General features: G+C 41.0%; 1 protein-coding gene across 1 annotated transcript in view; it reads right to left on the bottom strand.

Annotated features, from left to right (window-relative positions):
* FHL2 (four and a half LIM domains 2) overlaps positions 1–25,558 on the bottom strand; it is a 27,569-nt gene extending 2,011 nt beyond the window's left edge. Inside the window, exons 1-5 of the mRNA XM_032997032.2 lie at positions 25,245–25,558; positions 13,646–13,825; positions 5,578–5,752; positions 2,322–2,491; positions 443–629 (exon numbers count right to left, since the gene is read on the bottom strand). Coding sequence (XP_032852923.1) covers positions 443–629; positions 2,322–2,491; positions 5,578–5,752; positions 13,646–13,801 — 688 coding nt within the window. The 5' untranslated portion in view covers positions 13,802–13,825; positions 25,245–25,558. The remainder of the gene's footprint in view (positions 1–442; positions 630–2,321; positions 2,492–5,577; positions 5,753–13,645; positions 13,826–25,244) is intronic.

Below are 25,558 nucleotides of genomic sequence, written 5' to 3'. Positions count from 1 at the left end.
TAGCTAAAATCCTTGTGATTTCCCAGTTGCTGTCCTGGAAAGTCAGAGAAGAAACGCACTGTGCTACAGCACGAGGTGGAAGCCTGTTAGACATTTTCTGCTGGTGAAGGGGCTTTTTGTCCTGGTTTTGGCTGGAATGGTTGTGAACCAAGTGGAATGACGTACAGAACGTGCATATCCCACTACATGCATAGCTCTGTTACTGCATGTCCACCATGTTCCGTGAAAATCGGGTGAAAAGGAAGAAACTTAAGGACCTCTTCCATTTCTTTTTGTTAGGCACTTGAAAGGCATCATAAACGTTTAATTTCACACATCTTGAATTGTATAGTGTCTTGAGTTATTCAGAATGAATTACTGAACCATTTTTAATATTAGAAGCAGTTAACTGAAAAAAAAAAAAAAATCCAGAATTTAAAGGCACTGGCCATGAGAGACCTACCGCTGATGGGGTTCGTGCATCCAGCACACTTTTTGGCATAGAGGTTGCAGAAGCAGCTCAGGCAGTATGCGAACTCATCCCTGGAGGTAAAGCGTTGTCCAGACAGCTGCTTCTTGCACCCAGTACAAACGAAGCACTCCTTATGCCACGGCTGCTCCCGGTAGGTAACGCCTCCTGTAGTGATGGCCTGTGGGGAGGGACACAGAAAGTGTTCTCTTGAGGGTTTGGATCTTGATTTGGTAGAGAGGAAGGGTGATGAGGGGTTTTATGGGTGGGAGGAGGCAAAGAAGGCTTAACGGCACCAAAATCATAATTTTCGCTGGAGCTGACCTTGAGAAAATCGTGCAAGTGATTTATTGTAATTTCCTAATTTATACATGCCCCGTGCTTCAAGTACTTTATCCTCCATATACTGTGTAATTTCACTCTCAGCTGTCCTCTTTGCTTTTAAAGCTAGTTTTTGTACGTCGCTTTTCATACGCGTGTGCTAGGATGGGTCTCACCTGTCCCATTTTTCATGGTGAAGAAACTACCTTACGTGTTTCAACTTCCCTGTTACTTTCTTTGGCAAAGACTGTTTTATTTTAAATTCTGGCTGAAGTCTCTGCTTTCTGCTTCTCTGGACTTTGTCTGGGGTTTTTCCTCTTACAATGAGTTGTTGCCTACAAAAACAACTCCCCTGATGTTAGACAAACTGAATTTTTTTTGATCCTTTCAGTATTCCGAAGAAGTCTGTAAAATTGAACAGTTTAATTTTTTCTTCCTTTTTTCCCTAAAGCGAGTTTCCCTGGGAATCAGGCTTGTATGTGATCATGCTACCTAATGTGTGTATTCATCTATGTCTTTGCCTCTTTCCCAGGTATTTTTGATCCTGTTCTCAAATGTGGTTAGAATTGGACACTAGAGTTTCTGAGATACGGAACTCCTAGAAGCCTCAGAAAATTGATGGATGGGTAGGAGGCCACGAAGGTAATTAGGTGTACTTTAGGTCAAAGGCTGAAAGAAAAATTCAGACTTTACCTGTTTTGTTTTACCTGTGCAGCAGCAAAGATGCAGTCGTTTTTGGCCAGCCAGTGTGTCTGGCTGACCAGCGTGCAGTTTTGCTGGACGGGAAGGGCAAACAGGCAGGCTGCACACATGGAAAAAAGTCCTGGGTAGTGTGGGCACAGGGGGAGGCTGGAAGTACACGGAGGGCAAAGGGGCACAGAGGAGAAACAGTGGCAGTGGGAAAGGGAATCTACTGTGGCTATAGCCATAGTTTTGCTTGTCTTTGCCTATACATATGTCCATAGGAAACTGGGATTTCTTGGTTCCATAAGTGATGAGATGATTCTTCATAGGACGGAATTCTAAAATTCTTATCAGTGTCTGTGTATAGAATTTAGGCAGTTCACAAATAAAAGGTCCTTAGCCTAGAAAGCTGTGCTCTTGAGCATACTGAGTTTACTAGTGTTTATTTCAGGAACAGTATTTGCTCTGTGTAAAGCTTATCTCTCTGTCTTGAATTTCATTAGAATATTAAAAAATGATCAGTGTTCGCTCATCTTCCAGTTAAAATGTTTAGGTATATGATATATCACAGGTTATACTGGAATGAGGTCATTCCACTGCAGATTTTTTTGTTTGTTTGTTTTAAAAAACGTGTTCTCTGTATGCTTTCAGTGCAAAGAGATCTTCAACTCTGAGTAAGAGAATTCTCATTATAGTAAACGCTGTGCCTGGTGCAGGATGGGAACTGAAATTAATTCTGTCTCTTAAAATCAGTTGATTCTGATTTTGAGACACACACATAGGAAAACAAGATATTCTACCTACTTGGGTGTAAAGTGGGATGGACTTCAATCTCTTAGGTTTTAGGTGAGTAAAATAAGAGCACTACCTTCTTGCACTGGACGCACTGCATGGCAAACTGCTTTTCATAGCAGGGTACGCAAAAGTTTTGATTGTCCTTAGGGATGAAACTCTTTGTCCCAATCGGCTGTTGGCAGCGGTAGCAGATAAAGCAGGTCTCGTGCCAGCTGTTGCCCTTGTATTCCATCTTCCGAGTACCTGTAATGAGACCAGAGCATCAACTGAACTTCTTCTGGCTGAGACGGAGGCAATTTGTCGCTCTTGTTTGCCTGACAGCTGGCTGTCAGTCAGTAAGCTATGAGCTTAGAGGCTATTTCATGTTCCTACCAGCTTTGCGTGGTATTGGGTACCATTGTAAGTTTTTGTAGAGTGAGTGGTTCTTCTTCTATGAAGAAGAAAAACGTTTGCTGCTAATAATGAAGGGTTAGGACAGACTTTTGAGGTATTTGTAGAGTTAATAATGAATTCTAATGTACAGGAAGATTCTGGGGAATTGGCGAGACACCAACAAAAGCTGCTGTTAGTGCTGAGTGAAGGTAAGGCCATTCCTTATTAAAGTTTGACTTTGTTCATTCCAAGTCCCTTTTGTTTCTTTTACAGAGAGCTGCAAGATACCTGGTTATTTCCTGGCAAGCTCCTTGCTTCCCTTTCCCAACAAAGTATACTCATTGTCTGAGACAAAGGATTGTTTCATGTCTGCTCTGGGGCCTTGTTCCTGTCCTCATCGAGGTCCACAAAAAATTTGCAATGCTTTCCAGCTCTGCAACACCTATCCTAAATGTTTTTCTGTCTCTTGAAACATTCAGTAAGAAAGAAGCTTTCTCTCTGTCTTGAGTTGTATTTAAACCATAATTGCAATGTGAAAGGAAGAAAAATCTTTAAACAATCCTTTACTGAAAAGCGGTGTTGGTAGCTAGGAGCTGAAGGTACTTCTCGAGAATGAAGTTTTAGGGTACAGATATTGTCCTTTGCAGATTCAGCCCACTGTATGACAGGTAGACTCTGAGCCCCTCCAGGAAATTTGAGATGCCCTATTATATGGATAAATTTCTTTGCATACTATGTCACTTCCCATGTACCAGTTTGAGTCAGAATAATTGATACTGGCCAGAAGAGAAAACAAACAGGTGATGCTCCTACAGTTCTGCGTTACTCTTGAAGCCTGTAGCAACAAATATGATATCAAGTGCTTGAAATTCTGACAAGCTGATCCTGTTGGCTAATGATGAAAACCTACATTAACTCCTTTGATGCCAAGTCTCCCCACTCCCATTACTGAAAGGTTAAGTTTCACCATTTTTCCTCTCAAGCATTAATTCCTCTTTGTTTATTAGTTGCGTATGTTTCTTCTTTTCCAGTCTCATTAAATTCTGCCCGGAGGCATACTTCAGGATTTTCACTTTTTTTTTTTTTTAAAGGAGTGTAGTAAGTGAACTGTTAATTGTCTTTGTGCCTGATGCCTACATGCTTGAATATTTTTGATCCATTTTATTAATGGACACCTTTCAAGAATTATGCCCTCTCTGTGCTGGTAACTTTCTGTATCATACCGAGGAGCAAATAAATGAGTCCTTGAAGGAATGTTGCTCTGGAAAAAGGAGATGTGGATAATTTTGTTTTAATACTCTATAGAATTTTATTTTCACAGTTTTGGTTGCTGTCTCTTTGGGATTGTGTTGTCACTGGAACTCAAGGTAGGGGGAGCCCTGTTTGTTAGCAGCTGGACCGAAGTCAATGGGAGTTTAGTTTGCAGAAGGACTGAAAGATCAAGATTGTAATTATTTTAGTATTTAATGGGCATGTCGTGATTATGCTTTATTAAATCTAAATTGTACATTTAGTGGAGCAAAGCAAAGGGCAAGTGTATCATTAACAGTCTCCATAAAGGGTATCCAACCCCTTGCTGGTTCTTTCAAAATGAATTATGCTTCAGCTGATGATCACAGTGCTGTGGCGTAGCCCCTGTGCTAACATGGTGTGCTGCGTACGTAGAAACCGCACACCAGGTGTACTGCTCTGTGAACGTGGTGACATCACGGCTATCTTGAGTAAGCATATAAAGACCAGTTGGTGGGTGTAAAGCTTCGTAAAAACGGATTTATTCTGTTTCAGATTATAAGAGAAGAAAGGACTCTCTGGGTCTCTGAACCCAGCCTCCATCACTACTCATGAATCTATAGCCGGCGTAATAGGCAGAGAGAGATCTATTTGGTAAATAAGCTCACTGATCATGGAGGTGAATTTGATGACCAGTCTTAAAACTATATACATATATGTAGTTCCAGCTTTAAAACTGGCACTGGTTATTCCCAAACATGTCAGTTGGTAGTACTGTATTATGTAAAAACAGGTGTGGATGGAATAACAGGAGATGCCTTAACCGACTCATGAATGGGTAGGGCCATCTGCTTTTAAATATCATTGTTGTTTCTGTTTATATATCCTATTTCATCATCAAGCCCTTATTTTTACACCTTAGGTGCACAGCATTATGGTTTTCAGCTTTTGTTTAAGATGACCAATGTCAGAACCAGACAAGGAAAAATGTTACTGGAAAAAGTATCTAGTAGTCATTATGGAGCATGTATGCGGATTCTTCAAATTGCCTTTTAATATTTTATTTCTGTACCAATATTTCTTCCACATTAAACCCTCAAATCATCACAGAATGCTGTTGTATTGACATGAGCAGATGAGGTTTTAGCAATCTATTACTATAACATCATGTTTCATGTTGAAAAAGAAAAGGGCTCTTTCCTGTTTCTTCATATCTTTGTGCTCAAGAAAGACCTTAGAGGCACTTTAACCAATTTTTCATTTTTATGGGCGAAGCTAAATTTAGAGTAATTACGTGAAAAGCTAAATCGTGAATTAAGTAAGCTGTTAAACTTGCAAGCTGCTTCTGATCTTCAAGCAGTGGAAGACAATCAAGACAGAGTACAAAGCTGGGACTGAAGAAAAAGATCAGTTTTAGTTGTCCAGTCATCAAAAGCCTTTTGATCACTACTGCTGTAGAAAACTATAAATCCCATTAGTAAAAATGCTAAATGAAATAAATACTAATTTTCAAGAGAAATCTAATTCACGTGAATAACAATTCTATCACAATCCTTCATGAAGATTACATGTTCTGGTGACTTAGAATGCACCATCAACTGTATTTTACAATGGTCACCATGACTTAGAAGAGATGGACAAGGAAAAACATTTGCCACAAATGTTGCCGAATTTAAGCTTGATATTTAGCCTTATCTTTTCTTAGTCCAAAAAGTGAACATCCTAACCTGGCATAATAGTCTTCTTGCACTCATTACATTTGGAAGAGTATTCGTTGGAGTAGCAATCAGTGCAAAGTAGATGTTCCTCTTTTGCAGCAAAAGGTTTGTCCACCAATGAGTTCTTGCACTGGAAGCAGTGGAAGCAGGTTTCATGCCAGTGGCGGTCCTTGTAAGACAGATCCTGTAGAAATTCAAAACCACAGAGTAAGCAGAATGAATAGTTTGCACAACTGGAAGCTCAGAGAGTGCAAACATGTCCAAATCTGAACCGCAGCCAGGAGCTGAGGCTAATTCACTCAGCTCAAGAAAACAAAATGTTCTGATGAAGGTGAACTTATTTTGCTATGATAACCAAGAACAGCTCAGGACAACTATCAACCAAACCTTTTTCAGTTCAAGGTAACCTTTATCTTTTGTATGTGGCAGAGGAACAACTAGTTTCACTTAGATATTTCCTTTGAGAATAAAGCCCCGTTTCTGAGTCAGATTAAAACTTGTTATCTGTACAGGTATAATAGACTTCCCCTATTTGTCTTGGATATTGCTGGTTTCAAGGTCACTTCATAGCTGTTCACTCCTGGACAGAAATCCTTTTCTCAATAACTTTCTGATATTTATTCAACTCAGCAGATTTACACTGAGGGTGGAACTGGTCTGATCTGTGCCTTTTTTTTTTTTTTCACTGCAACTAATTTTTACCAACTCTTGTGTTTTCGTTTACCTGTGTTGGAACTGGTCTGATCTGTTCCTTTTTTTTTTTTTTTTTTCACTGCAACTAATTTTTACCAACTCTTGTGTTTTCGTTTATCTGTGTTCCAAATGTGGATCAAACTGAAAGATGAGACCAGGTTGTACCTGTAGTGATCCAGAACACTCTGGCCAAGGGATTAGCATGGTCACCTAAGTATTTAAAATACTCTCCACAGGGGTGTATTTATTACTTAAAAAGCCTGGTCCTTCTAAAAAGGGATGGACTGTGCCTTTTAAAATTTAAATTAAGGTGGCCTAATCATGTAACACTTGAACAGTGTCTTTGGACTTCAAACAAAATGGAGCTTAGACCATTACAAGAAAAGGTGTCTACCCCAAAATATATAGGCTTTGGTTTGAGATGGGAGCGTGAGGGGCTAGTATGGTCATGAGTAGGGATTATGAAAATTCAGCAGAAATAATTTCTCAGGTTCTAGCTCAAGATCCACTATGTATTAATTGCAAGCACTGAATTAATCTGGTTAACTGAAGGAAAAGAATGAGTTGTAGAATATCTGATTTTTTTAATTGTGTAAACGGAAGTGTCACAAAGCGTTCAGACATACCCTGGCCTGAGCTGCTCCGTGTCAGCCAGTGCAGTCACAGGTAACTCCGAGCGTGCAATCTTAGCCCAGAGCAAACCAAAGATACTGTGGGTTTGAGTTACTCTAAAATAACATCACATTATGCCTGCGGGAGCCTTGTTCTCAAAAACAGCTATACAGGAAACACTAAAATAGTTTTGCCTAGCTCAGCTGATATGTGGTAACTTGTTAAACTATAGCAACTTCAGTCAGAATTTTACCATGCAATTATGGATTTTTGTTTGTACATCTGTGCTACTCACCTAAATTTCTTAAATCACCATAACACTGATACCCAATAGGTCTTTCATCTCTGAGATTGCATTCTGCAATAGCCTAGCTAAGCCTCCTACCTTAGAGCTTTCAGACTTGTTTATTCAGCTTGTCTATTCGTTTCAGCTAACTCCTTTAGAAACAACACAAATTTCAGACTGTAAAATCTTAATCTTTTCTAATAGAAAAATGAAAAAATTACTCTTTGGAAGTTATTTACATTTTTTTTCCTCTTCAAATTAAGCTGAACATCCTAAATCTGATCTCAGACGGGAATAATATTTTCAGTAAGAAAAATATAACATCCAGCCAACAGTTTTCCAAAATGTGAAATCTGCCAGCTAAAAGTAGAATGACAACAGATCTGGTTTTCTTTCTCTTGTAACAGGATGTATTGAAATTTTTTTTTCCCACTTGCTGCCTTTCTCCTCTTCCTGCAATATTCTGCAACCTACTTTTAATCTTCAAAATTCATGTGCTGATATCTGCGTTTGTTCTGCCCTAGTTTATCAATAAAATTATACCCTGGAGAAGGTGTGTGCCTTTTAGAAGAGGAGCAATGAAGACGATTAGGGGCCAATGATGAAAGGTTTGATCCTTGAGTCAGTTATGATGGCAGCTTGTATAGACAGTAGCTGGGTAGGTGCAAAGAGCAGATATTTTATCACGGCAAAGTGATGAAGTACAACTACAACCCAAAGTACTCAAGACACCGACTGACTTGAAAAATCTTTAGCTACCTTGGATAACAGATAACAGGTATTATCATCAAGGATGAAGAATAACAGATATTGTCATCAAATGTAGAGGGAGTCGACGATGTCTGGCTTCAACATGCCTGCAGCACAATGTTAGACTGATGAAATGGATATTGCTTTATCTCTCTGAATCTGTCGCATCCAAAGCAAGGAAGTTCAAGGTACTAATGAAACCGTTTCTGCATCATGATTGTTCTTAAGTCAGTGTCATAAAGTGACTGAAAATGAGGTTTGGTCTACTTCCACGTGTTGTGTATCTAGCTGGAGCCTTTGGCTTGTACATAAGTGGTGGATGTATTGAACTGGAACAGATTCTACACTGGAGAAGTTGCACGTGCAAAACTGACTTCAAGTTTGTCTGTCTGACGGTCTGGTCCTCGGTTAAACAGAAAGAGCATTAGGTTTACTCTAGGTGTGTGAGCTCTGGGTTCCGCTAGCTGATTGTAATCCAAATAAATCTGTTCCAGCAGAAAGTACAAGTGATACACAACTAATTCCTGTTTATTGCCTGAATTTGCAGAAGGAACTAATAAAGAAAATTACTATTGTGGACTTGGAACTGGAGTATATCTTTAAAATACTGGTGAGCATGACTTCTCAGCCACTTTATGCAGTTTGAGGGAAATGAGTCCCTGGTGCTACATATTTTAACCGTAGCTTTTAACGCAGCCTTCTATGCTGCCTAAAAGAAATAGAGAGAATGAGTCTTTTTGCCATCAATCTGTGCATCTGTCTGTGGAAACTGACAGCCACCTGCTCTTGTTAGGTAGAGCGCAGGTAAGAGACTTGTTGGATAAAGCACAGACAAGAGAGTGAATGGTTACCACAGAATGACATTTGAGAAGCGGAACGGTGTTGACATATATAGAGATGCATGCTCGCAGGTGCTTGTGGACACGGTCTGTGCAGTAAGAGTGTGTTGCAGCTGAAGAGCAGAGAGCAGCGGGCCGGTTCCAGGCGTGCTACTAGCGAAAAGAGAAGGGGAGGGGGGCAATGCATGTCTCTGCAGAGCTATGGTAACTCCTGCAGCAGAATTTGCGGGGAGAAATATTTAACACTTCATTCAGTTACATTTCTTCTGAACATGGGAAATAATCATTCCCTTATAGGGTTTCATCTGAAGATAAAAAAAAAAATAACCAAATTAGCAATCCCTGAAACTACTGAAATTTGAATGGGTGCTTTTCTCAGCCTCGTCTGAAAACTTCGGCTCAGTGTTCACTGGGACAACCAAATGGAGGATGGATGTTTCTCAGACAGATGTCAGAGTGGGCCAAGTGGAGGTTCTTTGTACCCGCTCAGGTGACTGTAAGAATATGATGCAAGCAAAACTTTATGCAGATCCTATTTGTATCCAAAACTTTTTAGACTCATCCCATGCAAAATAGATTTGAAACTTATGGTTTTGAAAAACCATTATGTGCTTTTCAAGTAATTTTATTTCCAGTTACTTTCCTTGTGTCATTCCCAAAGAAAACTTTGTCAAGATAACTGTTTTCTATATTGGCAAGATCATTTTCTAGCTCCTCCATAGTTCTGTGTAGTTTTGATCCAACATGGTGTATTTGGCCTCTAGGATGGGACTGCAGGTGACTTTTTTTTTTAAAGAAGTAGAAGAGCGGGGGTTTTTTAAACTAGAATAGCCCCAAGACTAGGGTTACCAGCTACCTGGGTTAAGCATAGACTTCTCATATCGTGCAACTATACTGTCCTCTACTCTGGTTTTATAAGTCTAAGAAAACTCAAGCCATTGTATATTACCTTTTCTCCTGAACGGGCTTTCGACAGGGACCCAACAGGAAGAAGGAGATTAGAGAGCTTATTACCAGAAGAGTAACCGTATATGTTTGTTCATGAATGAAGACTACATCAGACTTTTTTCTTGCCACAATTCTCTTTTCAGAAGGCTGAGCAAACGGCGTTATGCCAACAAAATGCGGTACGGATTTTAGCCGTGCACACCTTGTAGCAAAACACTTAGGTACGTAAGACTGGCACATATCTATTAAAAGCATGTTTAGATAAGGTAAAAACAAGCGATGTTGTACTGGACCCAGGCCCTTAGGGATATGAGAAGAGATTAAGGTATTTGCCTCTTCCAATTCCACTTCACAACAACTAGCCTGATATTCAGTAATGCATTGAAAAAGTGCTGCAACACAGGACAGAGTTTAAACATGAAAAATTAGAAAAACAAATATTTTTTCCTTTTCCTGATCCACATTACTACAGGCTTTATTTTTTATTTAGTTTATGCGTAAGACCGACCCTTTTGATTCATTTTTGGCCAGTGTGCTGATGCAGTGGCTTTATCTCACAATTTACTTTTAATTTCATTCTCACATTTTGCAGAGAGAGTTTTCACCCCCTCTTGCCTGCTAAGGCCTACTTGTGGACTGCATTAAATACTGGATTACTGTAGGTATTTCCTGTATTTGTGATGGTTTCAGTGCCATAGGGCCTGCGAGGAAACTATTAGAAAAAGCCAAAATCAACCAAAAGTCACATTTCAGCAGTTAAGCAAATGAGAACATAATGGATGGATTTCCAGAATGAAGCATGAAACTGTAGGTGTGGTGAGCAATCACCAGGGATGTAGGCGATGAAATGCCAATTCTTTTTAGGAAGAGTACATTTCTCCTAGAACTGTTTGGCGTATGAATAATATGTAATATCCGTGAGAGGAATGGCACCGCGTTTTTCTACTGCCTGTTAGTGCCTCCTACCACTCAGTATATGAAGTTTTTAATCTGTCTGTGGAAGTTTCATAAACATCAGCTACAATTGTTTACAGTTAAATAAATGGCCTAAGTCCAAAAGTGGCATTCAGACACATGCTGTCATTCAGGGGTTTTTTTTGGGGGGGAAAAGGCATTTAAAATAAAGAACAAATTGCTTCTCACTCCGTTACATTCACAGTTACCCATAAATTGCCATAGAAAGATAATGAAGCAAATTCTTCCCTGATTTGAATTCAAAGAAAGCTTTTATTCAGGATGGTTGTCTCGGGGGCTCTTTGTGCTGTAGCTAAAACATCAGGTGAAAATCTGGCATCAGTCTGATCCCCTCAGAGCCCAGGGCTGCCCAGGTTGGAGTATTACCAGTGTCTGAGCAGACTGAAGTTCAGCTCAGGCGAGTTGATGCTATTGCCCGAGCGCTGACACCCTGCAGTAGTGTCAGGGATGGCGAGCTGGCTGTCCTCTTGTCAACACTTGTTTTACTGTGGTGTAACCCTTTCAGCTGTAGGAGGGTTGCTCTTAACTGGGAGGGCTGGTAGGAGGGAAAGGAAGAGCATCCCAGCTGCAGCTGGGTTCTCAGTTCAGCTCTCCTCGGTGTGGAGAAGTCAGCGGTGGCCAGGAGGGACTTGAAAAGGAGGATCTGAGGTGAGGACTATGTGGAGCTTTTCAGGTTGTAATGTTGATGGGGGGGTGGGTGCCCCTGCCAGGTGCAGAGGCCTGGAAGTGACCTTTTCTGATAACACTGTCGTTCCATTAGGTTTTGGTTCCAAATTTTACAGCTGCACAAAGGCTATGCCAGAACATGCAAATAAATGTGGACTCTATTTTGTACATGCAGTAAACATACTGGTTTTACTCCCAAACACAGTACATTTTATCTTCTTTGCTCAGGGGGAAATGCAAATGTAATGTGTAAAAATGCATATGTCTGAGTATGTATATATGCGTATATTTCTTACGTGTTTACATACCTATGTATATGCACAGTTTAATGAGGAGCAAAAGCATGATTTTTTTGTGACTGTTTCATGGCTGAATTATGCTCAGTATTGCAGTGCACAGGCTTCATCTGAAACTTATCCTGTGGCTGAGGCACTTACAAGGGCTCTCTCAAATGTGTTCTCTAGCATCTATTACTGTCATTGAAAATCTACCCTAGTTTTCATCTCAGTGGGAACATTAATAGGATCTTTTTTTCTACCCAACCATGTAGGGTTTTTTTCAGAAAACTTGTAGGAATTTAAGTTTGCAACGTTTATCCATTTGTCAGAATTTGGTTAAAATTGGTCAAGAAGTTTAAAAGCTGCAGCATAAAGCACGGACAGGCACAGAAACTAAAAAGGACACATTTGGACTGGTACACTTTGTATTTCTTTAAGAAATCCTTATTTGCTATCTTAGAGTTGTGTTTTCCACATATAGTTCTGGTTCTTTACATACATAAAATATTCTTATATTGCAGACAATTAGGGGCTGGTTTTCTCTCTGCTATTAGAGTGTGTCTCGCTTAAAAGTACAGAAGAGCAGTATATTGGATAACACCCACGCTCCCTAAATCCATAAATCTGGGTTGAAAAGTTCAGCCTGATTAATTCCTGAATACTTTGTCTGAGATTTGTTGAAGCTGGTCCAAGTTTTTAAATTCTTGAATATCAACACATGGAAATATCTTCTCAGGGGATTAGAAAGAGACCTTAAAACAAAAGCACATTCTGGAATGGGGCAGAAATATTTTGCTTTTTCGGGTCAGGCCAGCTGTATCTCTTCTCTAATCTGAATATTTATGAGCTGTAGCAAAGCTGGTAGTTTTATACCCTCTTACAGATTATTGCCAGTTCCCTGTCACAATGGTGAAACATTCTCACCCTTCTTAAGGCTTCTGAAAGGGGCTTTCCTACCGATTTGCCAATAGGGTGGGATAGATCAATTCGGAAGATATGAGACATTTATTTTTCCCAATCTGAGTAAGCACGTGTTTTTATATCTTTAAACTACTGCTGGAGTGGTAGTATCAGTAATAGGGACTATTTGGTGCTTTTAGAGGTATGGATCAGCAATGTAGGAAATTCAGCTTCAGAATTCCTCATAGCAGTCAAGAATCCTGTGACCATGCAATGCAAATTGCTGTTCGAGTGCAAACTTGCTGTCAGTGAAACTCTTGGCCAACTTTGAACAGGTCAATTTTATACTGGATGGAGTCCGTCCGTGGCAGTCCAACAGATGCTTCACTGCATGGCTCAAATATCACCTGTCTTCATTCAGACAGAGCAAAATGGCATGAACTCCAGTTGTTTTGGTTAATTTAAAAGAAATGCAGGTGGTCACACCTTATTTGTATCAGTTAGGTGTTTCCGTGTGGTGCAGCAGTGCACAGCTCAAGCAAACAAGGCCTCTGCTCTTGCCTTCGCAACCTTTAGTTAGATTCCACTATGATCATTCTGTATTTAAAAAGTTAATTGTTCTGTGTTCTAACTGACTCGCTACTGGGGTCAGCATTAGCCAGATTTTTGTGGTCCACGAGTTGGTAGCTTTTCTTGAGCATGTCTTGTCTCTTGATGACAACTGAGTTGTGGTCACTGCAAAGCCGGCAGTGGCTTACCTCTCTCTGACCCAAAGGTAAGCAAGACCAGCTTCTGCCACCTTTCCAGATCCCAGCTGACCCCGAGGACAATTGGGGTCTCCTAATGAATTAGAGAGTCTTTCTAACATCAGATCATCCTGTGCCTTATGGGAAGAGAGGGGTGTTCTTCTATTTCTATCAACAAGCTTGGTAAAGAAGGGTTTGCCAAATTAAGTGGTGAAAAGCGGGTACAAGGGTCCAGAAAACATGCTCCCCCCCAAAAAAAAGAAACCCCTAGGTAGCCATTTAGCTGGACTCATGGATCCTTCCAGGTGATAGCACCATGTCTCAGAGACATGTATCCAGGCTACCCTTTCAGAATTTCTGTAACAAGACACAAATCTGGCATACCTTGCAGTCAGCGCCAATAGGTTTTTTGCATTCCTCGCAGGTGTTGGAATAAAGGTTTTCGTAGCATTTCACGCAGTAGGGGCTGTCCTCCCTAAGGATATACTTCTTACCAAAGAGGGACTCTTTGCAATAGTGACAGTCAAAGCGTTCAGTCATGTTGGTGTCTGGAGTCCAGATATCCTGTCATGAAGACGGAAATAAGCACATGTCAGACTGAGATACACTTGACCCAATCCCCCAAGCAAGGTTTATCAATTCTGGTTTATCATATTGTACCTCAATTTTAATTCAACTTTCAGTCAGATAAATTAACACAATAGGAAGAAATTGGACTATAAACTTTGCAGTGCTGGGTAATGACAGTAGCCCATATACTTTAGCCATCCACTGACCTGTCTTTGACCAGAGCTAGTGCTAGAGATGAGAGAGGAGTAAATTCTGAGTCCGAAAAATTCACGTGGGATTTGACCAATAGGTCCAAAGCAAGAAGCTGTCTCTGTCAGGAATGGAGGAAGCCAAGTAAGAGGATGAGCCAGCTAATCTTTAGGAGCAACACCTCCTCTATAAAGAAAGATGAAGGTTTGTATTGCTGGTAGACTTTAGTCATGCACAGGCTATTGGGCATCAATGTTACGTGCTTCTGCTCCTTGTTTCTCTACATTCTCAATGAGCCAATGTCTGGCAATCATTGCCCTGCAGTGGGACACCAAGCCTCCATCTCTGCTCGTGCATGGGACTGTGGGCGCTGTAAACAGCAGGAGATGTGGGGTCGGTGATTATATATCTGGTTCTTCTCTGATGCAGCTGAAAGAGTTATCCAACAGCTGGGGTGTGCTGGGACACAAACAAGAGCTAGCTACCCTGGTTCAGGCAAATGTCAAACAATGATTACAGATGGGGAGAAGCAAGTAGAAGGAACTGCAAATGATGTCTCAGCTTGTCTGAATTAGGGACAACTGCTGTTTGCTCCTGAGGCCTTGTTACATCTTCAGCATTTTCTGGATGCACACATAAGCAACAATGACACAAATGCCTTTGATTACTTCCATGAATGTTCGTTATTGCCTGGGACAATTTATTTTGGTTTTCACTGGAGTCGTCAGCTTTTTTCTTAACCTGAGGCTTTCAGTGTGTGTTGCACCTGAAATCTGTTTGGAGGTTACGGTTAGAGCAGGGCATAATTGTCTGCTTAGGAGGGGGAATTTCCCAGGCAGAAAGTACATTCCACCTGGGCTGCAGGAACTTCATTGCCTGCCAGGCCTGATCTCCTCTTTAAGCCACATTTGATCTATAAAGCCTCAGATGTTTTGGGTAATAATGGCTTAAGTGGCTACCTCTGTCTTTCACACGAGAGTGACATTTACAGCAGCTGCAGTTCTTTCGCCAACTTCAGCTCTCAGTTTTAAACAAAAAAGTTGTTACTTGCTTAGTGTTCTTGGCACAGGTTGTTCAGTTCTGGAGTTTGTCCTCTCCTTCTGGCAGTGGGAGTCACCCTTAGGGCATTCTGAAATCCTGAGTTCTCCAGGATTTCAGTTTTTATTGTTACCTTTTATTCCCTATAGCTGGGGTTTGATTAAGGTTTTAGGGAAAAGTTTGTTTTGATGTCTAAAAAGCTTTTTTATTTTTAACGCTCTGTCAACTGCTGAATTGTGTGTTGACTAGCACAGACTAAGGGGTGAGTGCCTTTATACGTGTGTGAAGTAGGTAAGTGATGGCTCAGCTGCTCAGAAGTCTTCTGAACTCCAAGCAACTACTGAAGAGGCAAGAGAGACAAACTACCAAACCCCAAAACATACTTGGGTGAAAAATCCTTACAGCTCATCATCTGTGCTCTGGACAACCCTGAAGGAGTAGCAGTCCAGCTGTTTTGACCCTATATATCCTCTAGGAACTAATTAGCTTTCTTATCCCAAAGGGGAGCTAGGAGTATGTTAGGTGCTCTTGGTACTTAAGGAGCAGAGAAGATGATAGGGGCTGATAACAAAAAGATGGAAAGTAAGAAGACTTGGACTGGAGAGAGGAGTTCAATGACTACCCAAAGCTCCCCTGTAACCCATCTCCAACAGCAGTGGCTAGCAATGAAAGTGCAAGGGAGGAGAACATGGCCCGTACAGAGTGACCTTTCCTTACTAACCACTTCCAGCAAGTTAGTCTCCTCTTGAAGCAGAGGTGCAGCCTTTACCACAACATTTAAAAGGTGATGGTGGATTTATTTTCCCCTCCATTTTGAGCCTGTTTATACTCCCAACCCCCTTAACACATTTGTACTTCCCATGAAAGAATTCAAGAGGACTTAATTTCCTTCAAGGAGTAATTTCAGCAAAATGAATGGAGTCAGACCAGTATAAGCTGGTGCGGGTATGTATTATTGAGTCTGAGAGGAGTGATAGCTTTGTCCATGTAGCCTATGTTTAGGACAGAAATCTATACTTTTCACCAGACTTTATTATATATTTTTTCCATATGATAGGATTTGCTTGCACAGTTAATTTGCATTATTACTGAGTTACAGTGCGAGCAGGAACCATTTATGAACTTTCACTTTTCACCTTTCTTCAGAATTAGTTCCTTCTAGACCTGAATTAGATGTAGATGTGTGATACCAAAGAGTGAAAAATTTCTCTGCAGTCAAGATGTGTAAAAGCAAAAAACATAAAATGTGATTCCTTTATGACTTTATACCATTTCTGTCCTTCATCCAAAGCTGCTAAATGCAAAATATGGAAGAGGTTTGTGACTGGAAGAAGGACTCAGAGGTGGATGTTCCAGTCTCTTGGTCACAGGAGGGTTCTTCTTGGGTGCTGTATGATTTTCTGGGTGTTTTCCCAGGAGCAGAGGCAAGCATTATTTGATAGAGTAGTCACTGCTAATATTTTAGAAAATACTATTTTTGTGCCTATCCTGAAAGGGATTTAGTTTTATTAAACGTGCTCTAAGATTGTCACAGTGGATTGTCCCCCTCAGCCTGAGCAGGGAGAGGCAGACCTGATTTCTATGTCCCAAACAGATTTAGGGGTGAACTCTGCTTTGTGAAGACACTGAAGAGGCAGCACTGGATGGGGTTCAAGGCACAACTCTAGAGATCTGAGAAATTAAAAGACAAGAAAGAAAGTATCCAAGATCTGAATTTTGGTTTTAGTTGCATGAACATTTCTTTTTTTTTTTTTTGGATCTGGCACTGATTTCAGATCCAGTATCTGTTAAAGTTAGGAATTCGGGTTCATGTGGTTTCATTCAGAAAGCTGGAATTCAGGGTGAGGCATCCCAAATTCCAGGCTATTTAGTTCTGGGCCTTGGATTGGATCTCAGGATCTACTATGTGATAGTTTGAGGATATTTAACAGTTTTTTTTTTCTTCTCTGGAGAGAAGAAATTACATGTAATCACAGGACCTATCTACTGAAGAATTAGCAGGAACATCAAACAAATAATTGCACTGTTGTCTTACAAACAAGAAGTGTGAAATCATACTGAGCAATGTTTTTGCCTGTCACTTGGTGCACATGGTCCTCTACATCGCCAGTCCATTGGTTCTTGTCATATACAAAAATTGTGCTTAGCTTAGTGTAGATTTTATGCACTGCTTTGGGCTTTAAGAAAAAACAAAAGGCTTTCACAGTTGTGGATGGACACAAATTGCAATTCAACCTCCTTGCCATTGAGCTATTTCTTCTTCATGTGTTTGATATTTGTTGACTGTAAACCTTTATGGGCCACAAGCTCATCTTTATTACACCTCTTTGCAGTACAACAAGGTCTTTAGAATTTGTCGCAGTAGTCATTTTATAGTTATGCTTTTTCAGATTGCTCTCAACATTATCATGGAAAAAATTGATTTTTCTGCCATACAGTCTCCCTCCTACAACATTAGACATAACAAGTACATCTCCAAAAGGAAAAGAGCTTTTCGCTACATGCCCAGAAAAGAAGTTGCAGCTTATGCCAACTGTTAGCACTACCCACGTTGTGTCTTCCAGGAAGTAAGAATTGGCATGAAAATTACCCAAAAGTTATTGGGCTGACTTAAAAACCATGTTTCTTTCCTCTTCTTCCCCTGTTTGCTCAAACAGTCTCATTTTACTAGCAGTAATTGTTAAATTTATCTTATCTCAGAAAAGTTAGGGCTCATAATGTCATTAAGAAATCACCCAGTGTTCCCCTGTCCCACGACCCTGTTGAGTACGGGAAGAGGGGACTAGCTGCCCCAGACCTTGCATGCTTTTTCAACTATGTCTGCACGCCTAATAAGAGATGTTCTGTACATCTCTTATTTCAACCCTTCTTAGGGGATGTTGAACACTTACAGGTACAGATGCACACACACAGGAGAGAGAAGGAAGCCAAGGCAAACTGTCTGAAAAATGTCAGAGTTGTTTAGTTTATTCAGTGAAGTAAAGCTCTGGTATCTTGTAACAGTATCTGGAGATAAAGAATTAAGGTCCTGTAGATGCCAAAGAGGGACTTGCTGTTGACCTCAGTTAGGTCAATAGGGCTGAGACTCTACCTGTGCCCCTGGAGCAGGATGTTCTGTTAGCCACCTGCTCAGGAAATAAAAGGTCTTCTGGGACACTCATCTTCCTCCAAAATGTACACACATTTCTTCCACCTGACTTTTTTCCAGAAGAACTGTGCACATCAAGAATTTTCTATCTGTTTATTATCCTTTCCCTGAGAAAGGAAGATTTGTGTCTGGCAACTGCAGTGACATAAGCCATGCAGGTCTAGAGCATTTGGAAACAATTTATGTTAATGTTCCAAAGGTTAAATGCAAAGATTTATGATATCCTTTTCAATTATGAACTAGCAGTTCAAACTGTGCTGGTCTTCCTGGCAAGGGGTGATTATTTTCCTGTAACTTAGCAGCTATTGCCACATTCATTATCTATCATCCCAGTGTGGCAACAGCCAGCCACTCTTCTAAGAGCTAATTATTTTTTCAAACCAGGCCATAATGCCATGCAAGGGATGAGGGGGGAAAGCTAATTTTATTTCTTTTCAATTTACTTTAGGTAAAGAAGAAATGACCATTTGCCAGCAGCACTGACAGGAGTTAAAGTTACATACAGTCAGAATCAACCTGAACTTCAGTGTGTGGAAGTTAGCTGGTGAAGATGCACAGCATGGACACCCAAAGCAGTCCTGTGTGTTTAGATTTACTAAACCACATTAAGGGACAGTAGTCCTCTTTCTTTGGCTGGCCAGGTGTAGCTCATGCTCTGCTTCATGGGTTGAGTGCCCACAGACACTGTTATGACAGAGCAGAAGGAGATCAAAAGGAACCTGAGTGCTTGGAAGTCTTGTTGGCCATAGGGAAGGTGTTGCCTCTTGGAGTTTCTTGCATCCCCGCCGCTCCAGCAGTGGGCTCCTGGCCGTGGGGAGCCAAGCCAACTGATGCAGAACAACTAAGCCTCCCTCCATGGGCCGCAGAGGGACATTTGTTTCCTTACGCTAAAGATGGCCAGTGCAAAAGCTAACCAGGTGCTGAGAGGCAGGTGATGCCCAGGTCATGCTGCAGGGAGCCCCGCCAGTCACTCTTCCCTTCCATAGGTCTCCTGTCCCTGCCAGTGGCTACTGGGGTACCACGGGGTGAAGTTGCATTTCTTGAGTAAAGAGAGGGAAAGGAAAATACATTTGCATGATTATTGAGACACTGAAGCTTATGACTATGTCTTTTGCTCATACGAGCATATCTGTGTAGGCCCTTATAAAGGGGAGGCGTGATTACCGTAGGGAACAAGTTGTTGGGTAACCCTGTATCCATTGATCTGGGGTTTATGCTAAGCTTGTAAATGAGACTGGGATGCTTAGACAGATGTGGCTGCACTCTTTCTCTTTTAAATTTTTAAGTTGGGAAGAAAGCAGAAACCTTTTTCTCTTGCTGCTGCTATGGAAAAGCAGCCCTTTAGAAAGCCCATCGAAAGAATATGGCACCTTGTCTTCAAAAAATCAAGATCGTTATAATATGTCATTGCCTTCCCCGAACACCCCTGTTAACAAGCCCAAACTGCTTTACCAGTGTTTGCATAAAGGTTAGGATATTAGAAGTACCTAATTACAGAGGGGTTCATTGCTGCTTCTGAAGGTTTTAAACTCAGAGTAGATATTCACAGATCTCCTAGAAGCTCCCTGGCAAAAGCCAGGAAAACTTGGTTTGAAATGGAACATAACGATAATAATAATAAAAACCAATAAAAATCAAATCAGAGTAAAGAAACTTCTTCCTAGATATCCCACTCAGGCCTTTCTATGTACATGCTAAATATTGAAAGCTATTTCAAAAAATGTTTAGTTTTCAATGGACTTTTTGAAGTCATCTTAAAACATTCTTCAGAATTGCAATCAGGTTTTTCCAACGACTCAGCTTCCTTGTGCATGGCTGACTTATTTTGCCTATGGTATAACATTCCGGTGTCTCTTTTTAAGCACTTCAGAGCAATTTTCTGAGCAGACGGACTGCATTAACGTGTGCAGATAACCAAAGCATACCTGGTTCCTGTCTGGATTACACAGACAGCCTATCATGAATTGGAAAGTGGATAGTCTTCTATTTAACTCTGTTTTCTTTAACATAACATTAATAATAATAATTAAAAAAAAACCCAGCCTGACCAGAAAATGTTTCTCGTGTGGTAAGGTTCCTCATGTGCCTGGCTAAAGTAATCCCAGTTATAGTAGTAGAGAGAACACGCTCCAGTTGTGGTTTCTGTGCGGTTTGTTGTGTTTGGCAGTCAGTAAGGATCTGCTCCAGTTTAGAGCCACTCTAGCAGTGGTAGAGCAAACACCAGTGGTAATAACTAGAGGGGCCACAGAAGAACTGAGCACTGACACTTTGAAAATTCACCCCACACAATTTACACTATGTGTATCTGAGGTTGATATTGAAATGACTGGCGGATGTATGGTCTTACCAACATTCCTGCATACATTTCAATTACAAAAGGAGCCTACTGAAATAACACGGAGCATGACTCTTAAATCTACCATAGCAAGGAAGAGCACAGTTCAAGCGGAAAGGCTTGATCTTATTTTCTGTTTTAAAGCCTTTTGAAACTGCTGTCTTCCTTCTTTCTCTTGCAGAGTAAGCAAAGGCTTATTCAGAGAGAAAGATCAAGTACTCAGTATTACTTAAGCACAGAAATTTGTATTTCTAATAAGATCATTTAAGCAGCTAACAGAAAATGATAGAGGAGAAAAATATTATAAGATTAATAAACCCAGTTATCTCTGGCCCTACCCTACAGAAATAATGTACAAGTTAAATAACTGCAGACACTAAACTCCAATAGACGTATGTTTTTCAAGAAAATAATTGCTTTCTCTCATTGACAGGAACACTGCTAATCCCAGAAAAATTAGACCTTGGGACAAAAATACCCATAAAATGCCACGTGCTACCATACAGTGACTTTTCTGAATTCACCTATATTTTTGAAATCCTGCATAACACAATCCAGGGCACAAAACCGGAACAATGTCCCAAATATTCTATGTTTCCTTCTTTCTAGAAAGAAAAGAAGAAAAACTGGGAGGGCCTTATGCAGGAAGAATGCTTTGTTATTTGTCCTGGCCTCTAGCAGAACAGCTCTGGGTCTCTCTGTCTGGTTCTCTTTACAGAGGCCAGACCACAAAGCCCCTTTCTGTCTAAGATAATTGACATGCCTGGTGATTTGGAGGATCAGTTAATGTATGTCTTTCAGCTACCATACAGAACTACTGTAGCAGTGAATGCCTCAGGGCTGCGAGGCATCCGTAATTCTCTGCCCAGCTAATATGCTGTTGGCTTTCCGAAACGTGGCAAAGGAGGCTACGTAAACCTTAGAGGTACCCATTCAGTTGGGCACGTTTTAGCAAAATAGTTTGATTGCACCTAGGTAAAACCAGCTTGGTCCAGTTTATTTGCTGAGGTTTGGGGCTAGAGACTAGACACAGAAAGCAAAGAGATCAGCTATTAACATTGAGTCAAAGTACCCGTGGTGCATGAGAGATGCTGGAGCAAGAACAGAAGGACACCGAGAGCTAGGGGACACGGACCTAGGCAATATTTTTGTGGGTGAGATCCCTCCTAACTGAAGAAGGAAGATGCTTGACCCACCATGGAGAGATGCATAGCATAGTATGGAGGGTAGGAATTCATCAGAGGTGGGATCCTGGTCACTGAAGATGCTTCTGGTCTAAATCTCAAGAGTGCTTCAGAGCAATGACAAAATAGAGCTTGGTAAATGCTTACAGGTACGTTATGGTTTTATGCAACCTCTTACTTTTATTACACAAGATGAAGTAAAGAGTGGTGGGTTTTGAGTCCTTGTGCCTGTGTTTGCCAGGAGTCTAGAACTACCTCCCACTACCAGAAGTGCAACTGTAGTCCTTGCTCTGCTGTGGTTGATATATTTGCAACTTTAAAGTTGAAAATTTGTTGTGAAAGGGAGAGATGAATATTCTTATGTCACTGTTACACTCACCTACATCCTTCTTACAGCATATTACTAGATATACAGTAGCCATTTAGCATCCTAGTTAATATCAACCAATATAATATAGAAGGCTATGTGAAAAGGAACAAAATTAGGACTGTAACTTTTTCACCTGGCATGAGTATTTTGATATCCAGCCTTAAAAGAAGCCTCTAGTGGTTTTTAATCAAACTCTCTCTCTTTCTCTAGCTAATTAGTACTGTTGAAATGTTAATGCTTCAGTGGCTGTCAATGTATCGAAGATTTATTTCTGTGAAACCCGCCATTACCTTGCCATTTTATACCCTCACTTAGGGTGAATCTGCATCACAAATAACTGTGCATATGTAAATGAAACACTAAAATTACACAATCAGAATTAATCAGTCTAAAAACACAAATTATGAGATCCCTGGTCTCTGAAGCAGTACCCAAATGAGGAAAGTTGGCTGTCTACAACAGTACACCATCCAGAGTTTCTCTGAAGATGCTCAGGACCAAATTATCTGTCAGAGAAACGTGAATGAGCTTCAGACCTGCATATAACTAGTCTGTGGGGACCCTGAAATAGTGGCAGCGTGCTGGCCAGCAGCAGCAGGCATTATTGCAGTTTTCAGCCTGATTTTCATGGAGAAGAAGCCATTTCTTCTGGCCGACGGTGTTAACATCTATCTGACCCTGCCTTAATACTGGATGTCCTAACCCCTGTGAGGTGAGGCAAGGAGGTGAGGACATCAGCAGGTAAGACATTGGCTTTCTGTCTCGGGGCTCAATGCCCTGGAGAATTGGGTCAGGAGACCGTCACCTGAATATAGGTCTTTACAACACTCCTCATGTCTTTCCTTTGGGATGAAAGCTTGAATTTGTGCAATGCAGCAGAAACTGTTGCCGGTCTTTACAATATCAGGAGTTGTACTTTGTCACCAACTTTTGGGGTTTTTTTGGCTTCTGGTGTTTAAAGCGTGATGGGATCCTGGAATACTGTGTTGTATGAGATTGAAGGAGTTGTCTGATTTTTTTTTTTTTCTAATGCAGAGTGAGCCAGCTGGGAGCACTGATGTTTGCATGGACAGGAAAGATGTGATTTCAGGGAAGGGGCTTTCCTAAACTTCCTTAAGAAACCGTAGATAGGAAATGGGGCCTAATCTGTACCTGAGTACTTGAGTTGGGAATCACGATTACATTGTCTTCATGGCAGGAGTTTTGCTTATACAAACAATATCTGACACAGTATAGCTGCTGTTAAGTGATAACAGTGATCTGACAAAATTAGTAATACTTTGCTATAAGTCCCAACCACCTGGAAGTGACTACTTGGAGCTTGCATGTGTAGCACTGCGGATTCTCAGGGGAGCACATTCAACAGAACGGTGAGTACCAAAAATAAGTGCATTCTACCCCAGCACTCCTGCCACCTTGGGGTCTTCTAAGCTTTCTCAAAAGACCTCAAGAACTGGTCCATCCCCCAGCCTCAGGCCTCCTAGTCAGATGGAGATGTCAGATGGGATCCCCAGGTACCTTTCACAAATAGGATTTCTCAGAAATAGTGGTTTGTATCCTTTCAGCTGCCCAGCTCACCTCAACCATGTGTGGGCTTGGATGCCAAAGATCATTATCTATGTTATAGCTAGCCTAATAGTCTTATTGGTGCTCTGGTCAGATTTTGGATACAGTAGCTTCACTATGGCAGTCTTAGGAACTGAGATTTCAATAAATATAGTACCTCATGTCCTTTTTTTTAATTTTTTCCTAATGCGGTCAAAAATATACCCAGGCTTGATTGACAGAACATCCTTTAGAGTTCATCCTTCCCCAGTTACATGTACAGGGGCAGAAAACAGACAGAAATTTTTATAAAATAAAAAAAAAAAACCCCGAGACTACTTTTCTGCCTTCCAAATCCAAATGCCTGAAGCAATCATTTTCAAAGTTTGCCATCTGGCTGATAAAAGCCACAGAAGATTTTAGGCAGAAAGCAGGGATTCCCATCAGTTTATGAACCGATGAAAATAGGGTTCATAGTAGAAACCAAATGGCAGCCTTAGCTATAGCATTCCTTCACATTTGGATGCATGTGAGTATCTAATAACACACAGCCTTCTGTTGGTCCCTTCTAGGACAATTCCTATTTAAGACAGCATACAAATATGTATAGCCAACAATAAAGGTTATAGCTACTGACTGTGGCAATCTTGGTGTCAATCAGCAATCTTAGCAATTTATACCTCTAGATAGGAGTCAGGGAAGTAACAATGACAGACTGACTGACTGCTGCTGGTATATAGATTTTATAAGGTTTGCTTTCTTGTGACAACGTTTGTGTCTCTGTACACAGCAAAGCTGAAATATGCAGGTATCTGGTGAACTAAATAAAAGCCATGTCTCTTTAGGGAAGTAGAAAGTTTAGAACAGCCATTAATGCAGACAATGAAAGTTAGTATTTCCTTTATTATGTACACAGAGAAAACCATGTTAGACAGCGTATATTAAGGATGTGGGTTATTGTGGCTGCACACACATGCACGCAGAGAGAAGCACGAAAAGAAGGAATTCAGAGCTATTAATTGGGTTTGTGTTCTAATTTATTCTCTCCGTGTAAAAAGAAGAAATACGATGCTGATGGCTCCCCATTTTTCCCTGTACACAGTCTGCCCACAGAGTTTGCCTGCAAAGAGGAGAGGCTACCTTTGTTTCATGTGCATCTGCTCTTGCCACAGTGCAAAATTGCTCCTTTGTTGAGCTCGGCAGCAGGAGCGTGCACAGAGGTGTAAGCACTCTAAGACGCCAGCTTCTACTTTTTATCACCTCCCCAGTGGATTACACGCGCAGCACAATACAGTCATTAAAAATAATTTTACTCGAAATGACCCAGCACCTCATCAGCTCGCTGATGTGTCACTTTACTGAGGGACACGCAGCAGTAATTGCTCCGATAAGAAATTTGTCTTTTTCTCCTCTTCACACCCTTCGCTGTGTGCTCAAGAGAAAGGGGGACCAGCAACCTCTCTCCTCACATCCTTACCCAACAACCCACTGGGGCATTAAACAACCCTCTTCTCCTCTCTGCACCCTTTGTTTAAAGCGACACCTTCAAAGAGATATTCCGTGGGTAGTGGGGAGGGAGGGGAAAAAAAGGGATATTTACTTACAGAGCAGTTAATGTCACCTCCTGGACCAGGGACAGGGGGTCACATCCATTAACAAATGTGTAAAGAGCACACTGGCCTGCTTGCAGAGGAGAGCTGTACAGCTAGCCGGGGCTTTCTACTGCCTGCGAAGAGCGGCTCTTCCGATTTCAGCTCTGCAGTCAGTGTTGTGTGGAAAGAGGCTGCTGCCTTCCCCAGCCTAGTGAAACCCCTCTCTATCATTTTACCATATAAGGAGACAAAAGCATCGGAGACACTCATTCTTTTAGGCGCTCTGCAGCTGGCATTCAACACTTTCTCTATTCCAAGGGTGTCGA

The sequence above is a fragment of the Tyto alba genome, unplaced genomic scaffold, assembly GCF_018691265.1.
Source record: "Tyto alba isolate M040663 unplaced genomic scaffold, T.alba_DEE_v4.0 Super-Scaffold_45, whole genome shotgun sequence".
NCBI classification, from domain to species: domain Eukaryota; kingdom Metazoa; phylum Chordata; class Aves; order Strigiformes; family Tytonidae; genus Tyto; species Tyto alba.
The sequence above is the reverse complement of the archived record's forward strand: the minus strand, read 5'-3'. Positions and strand labels throughout refer to the sequence as shown.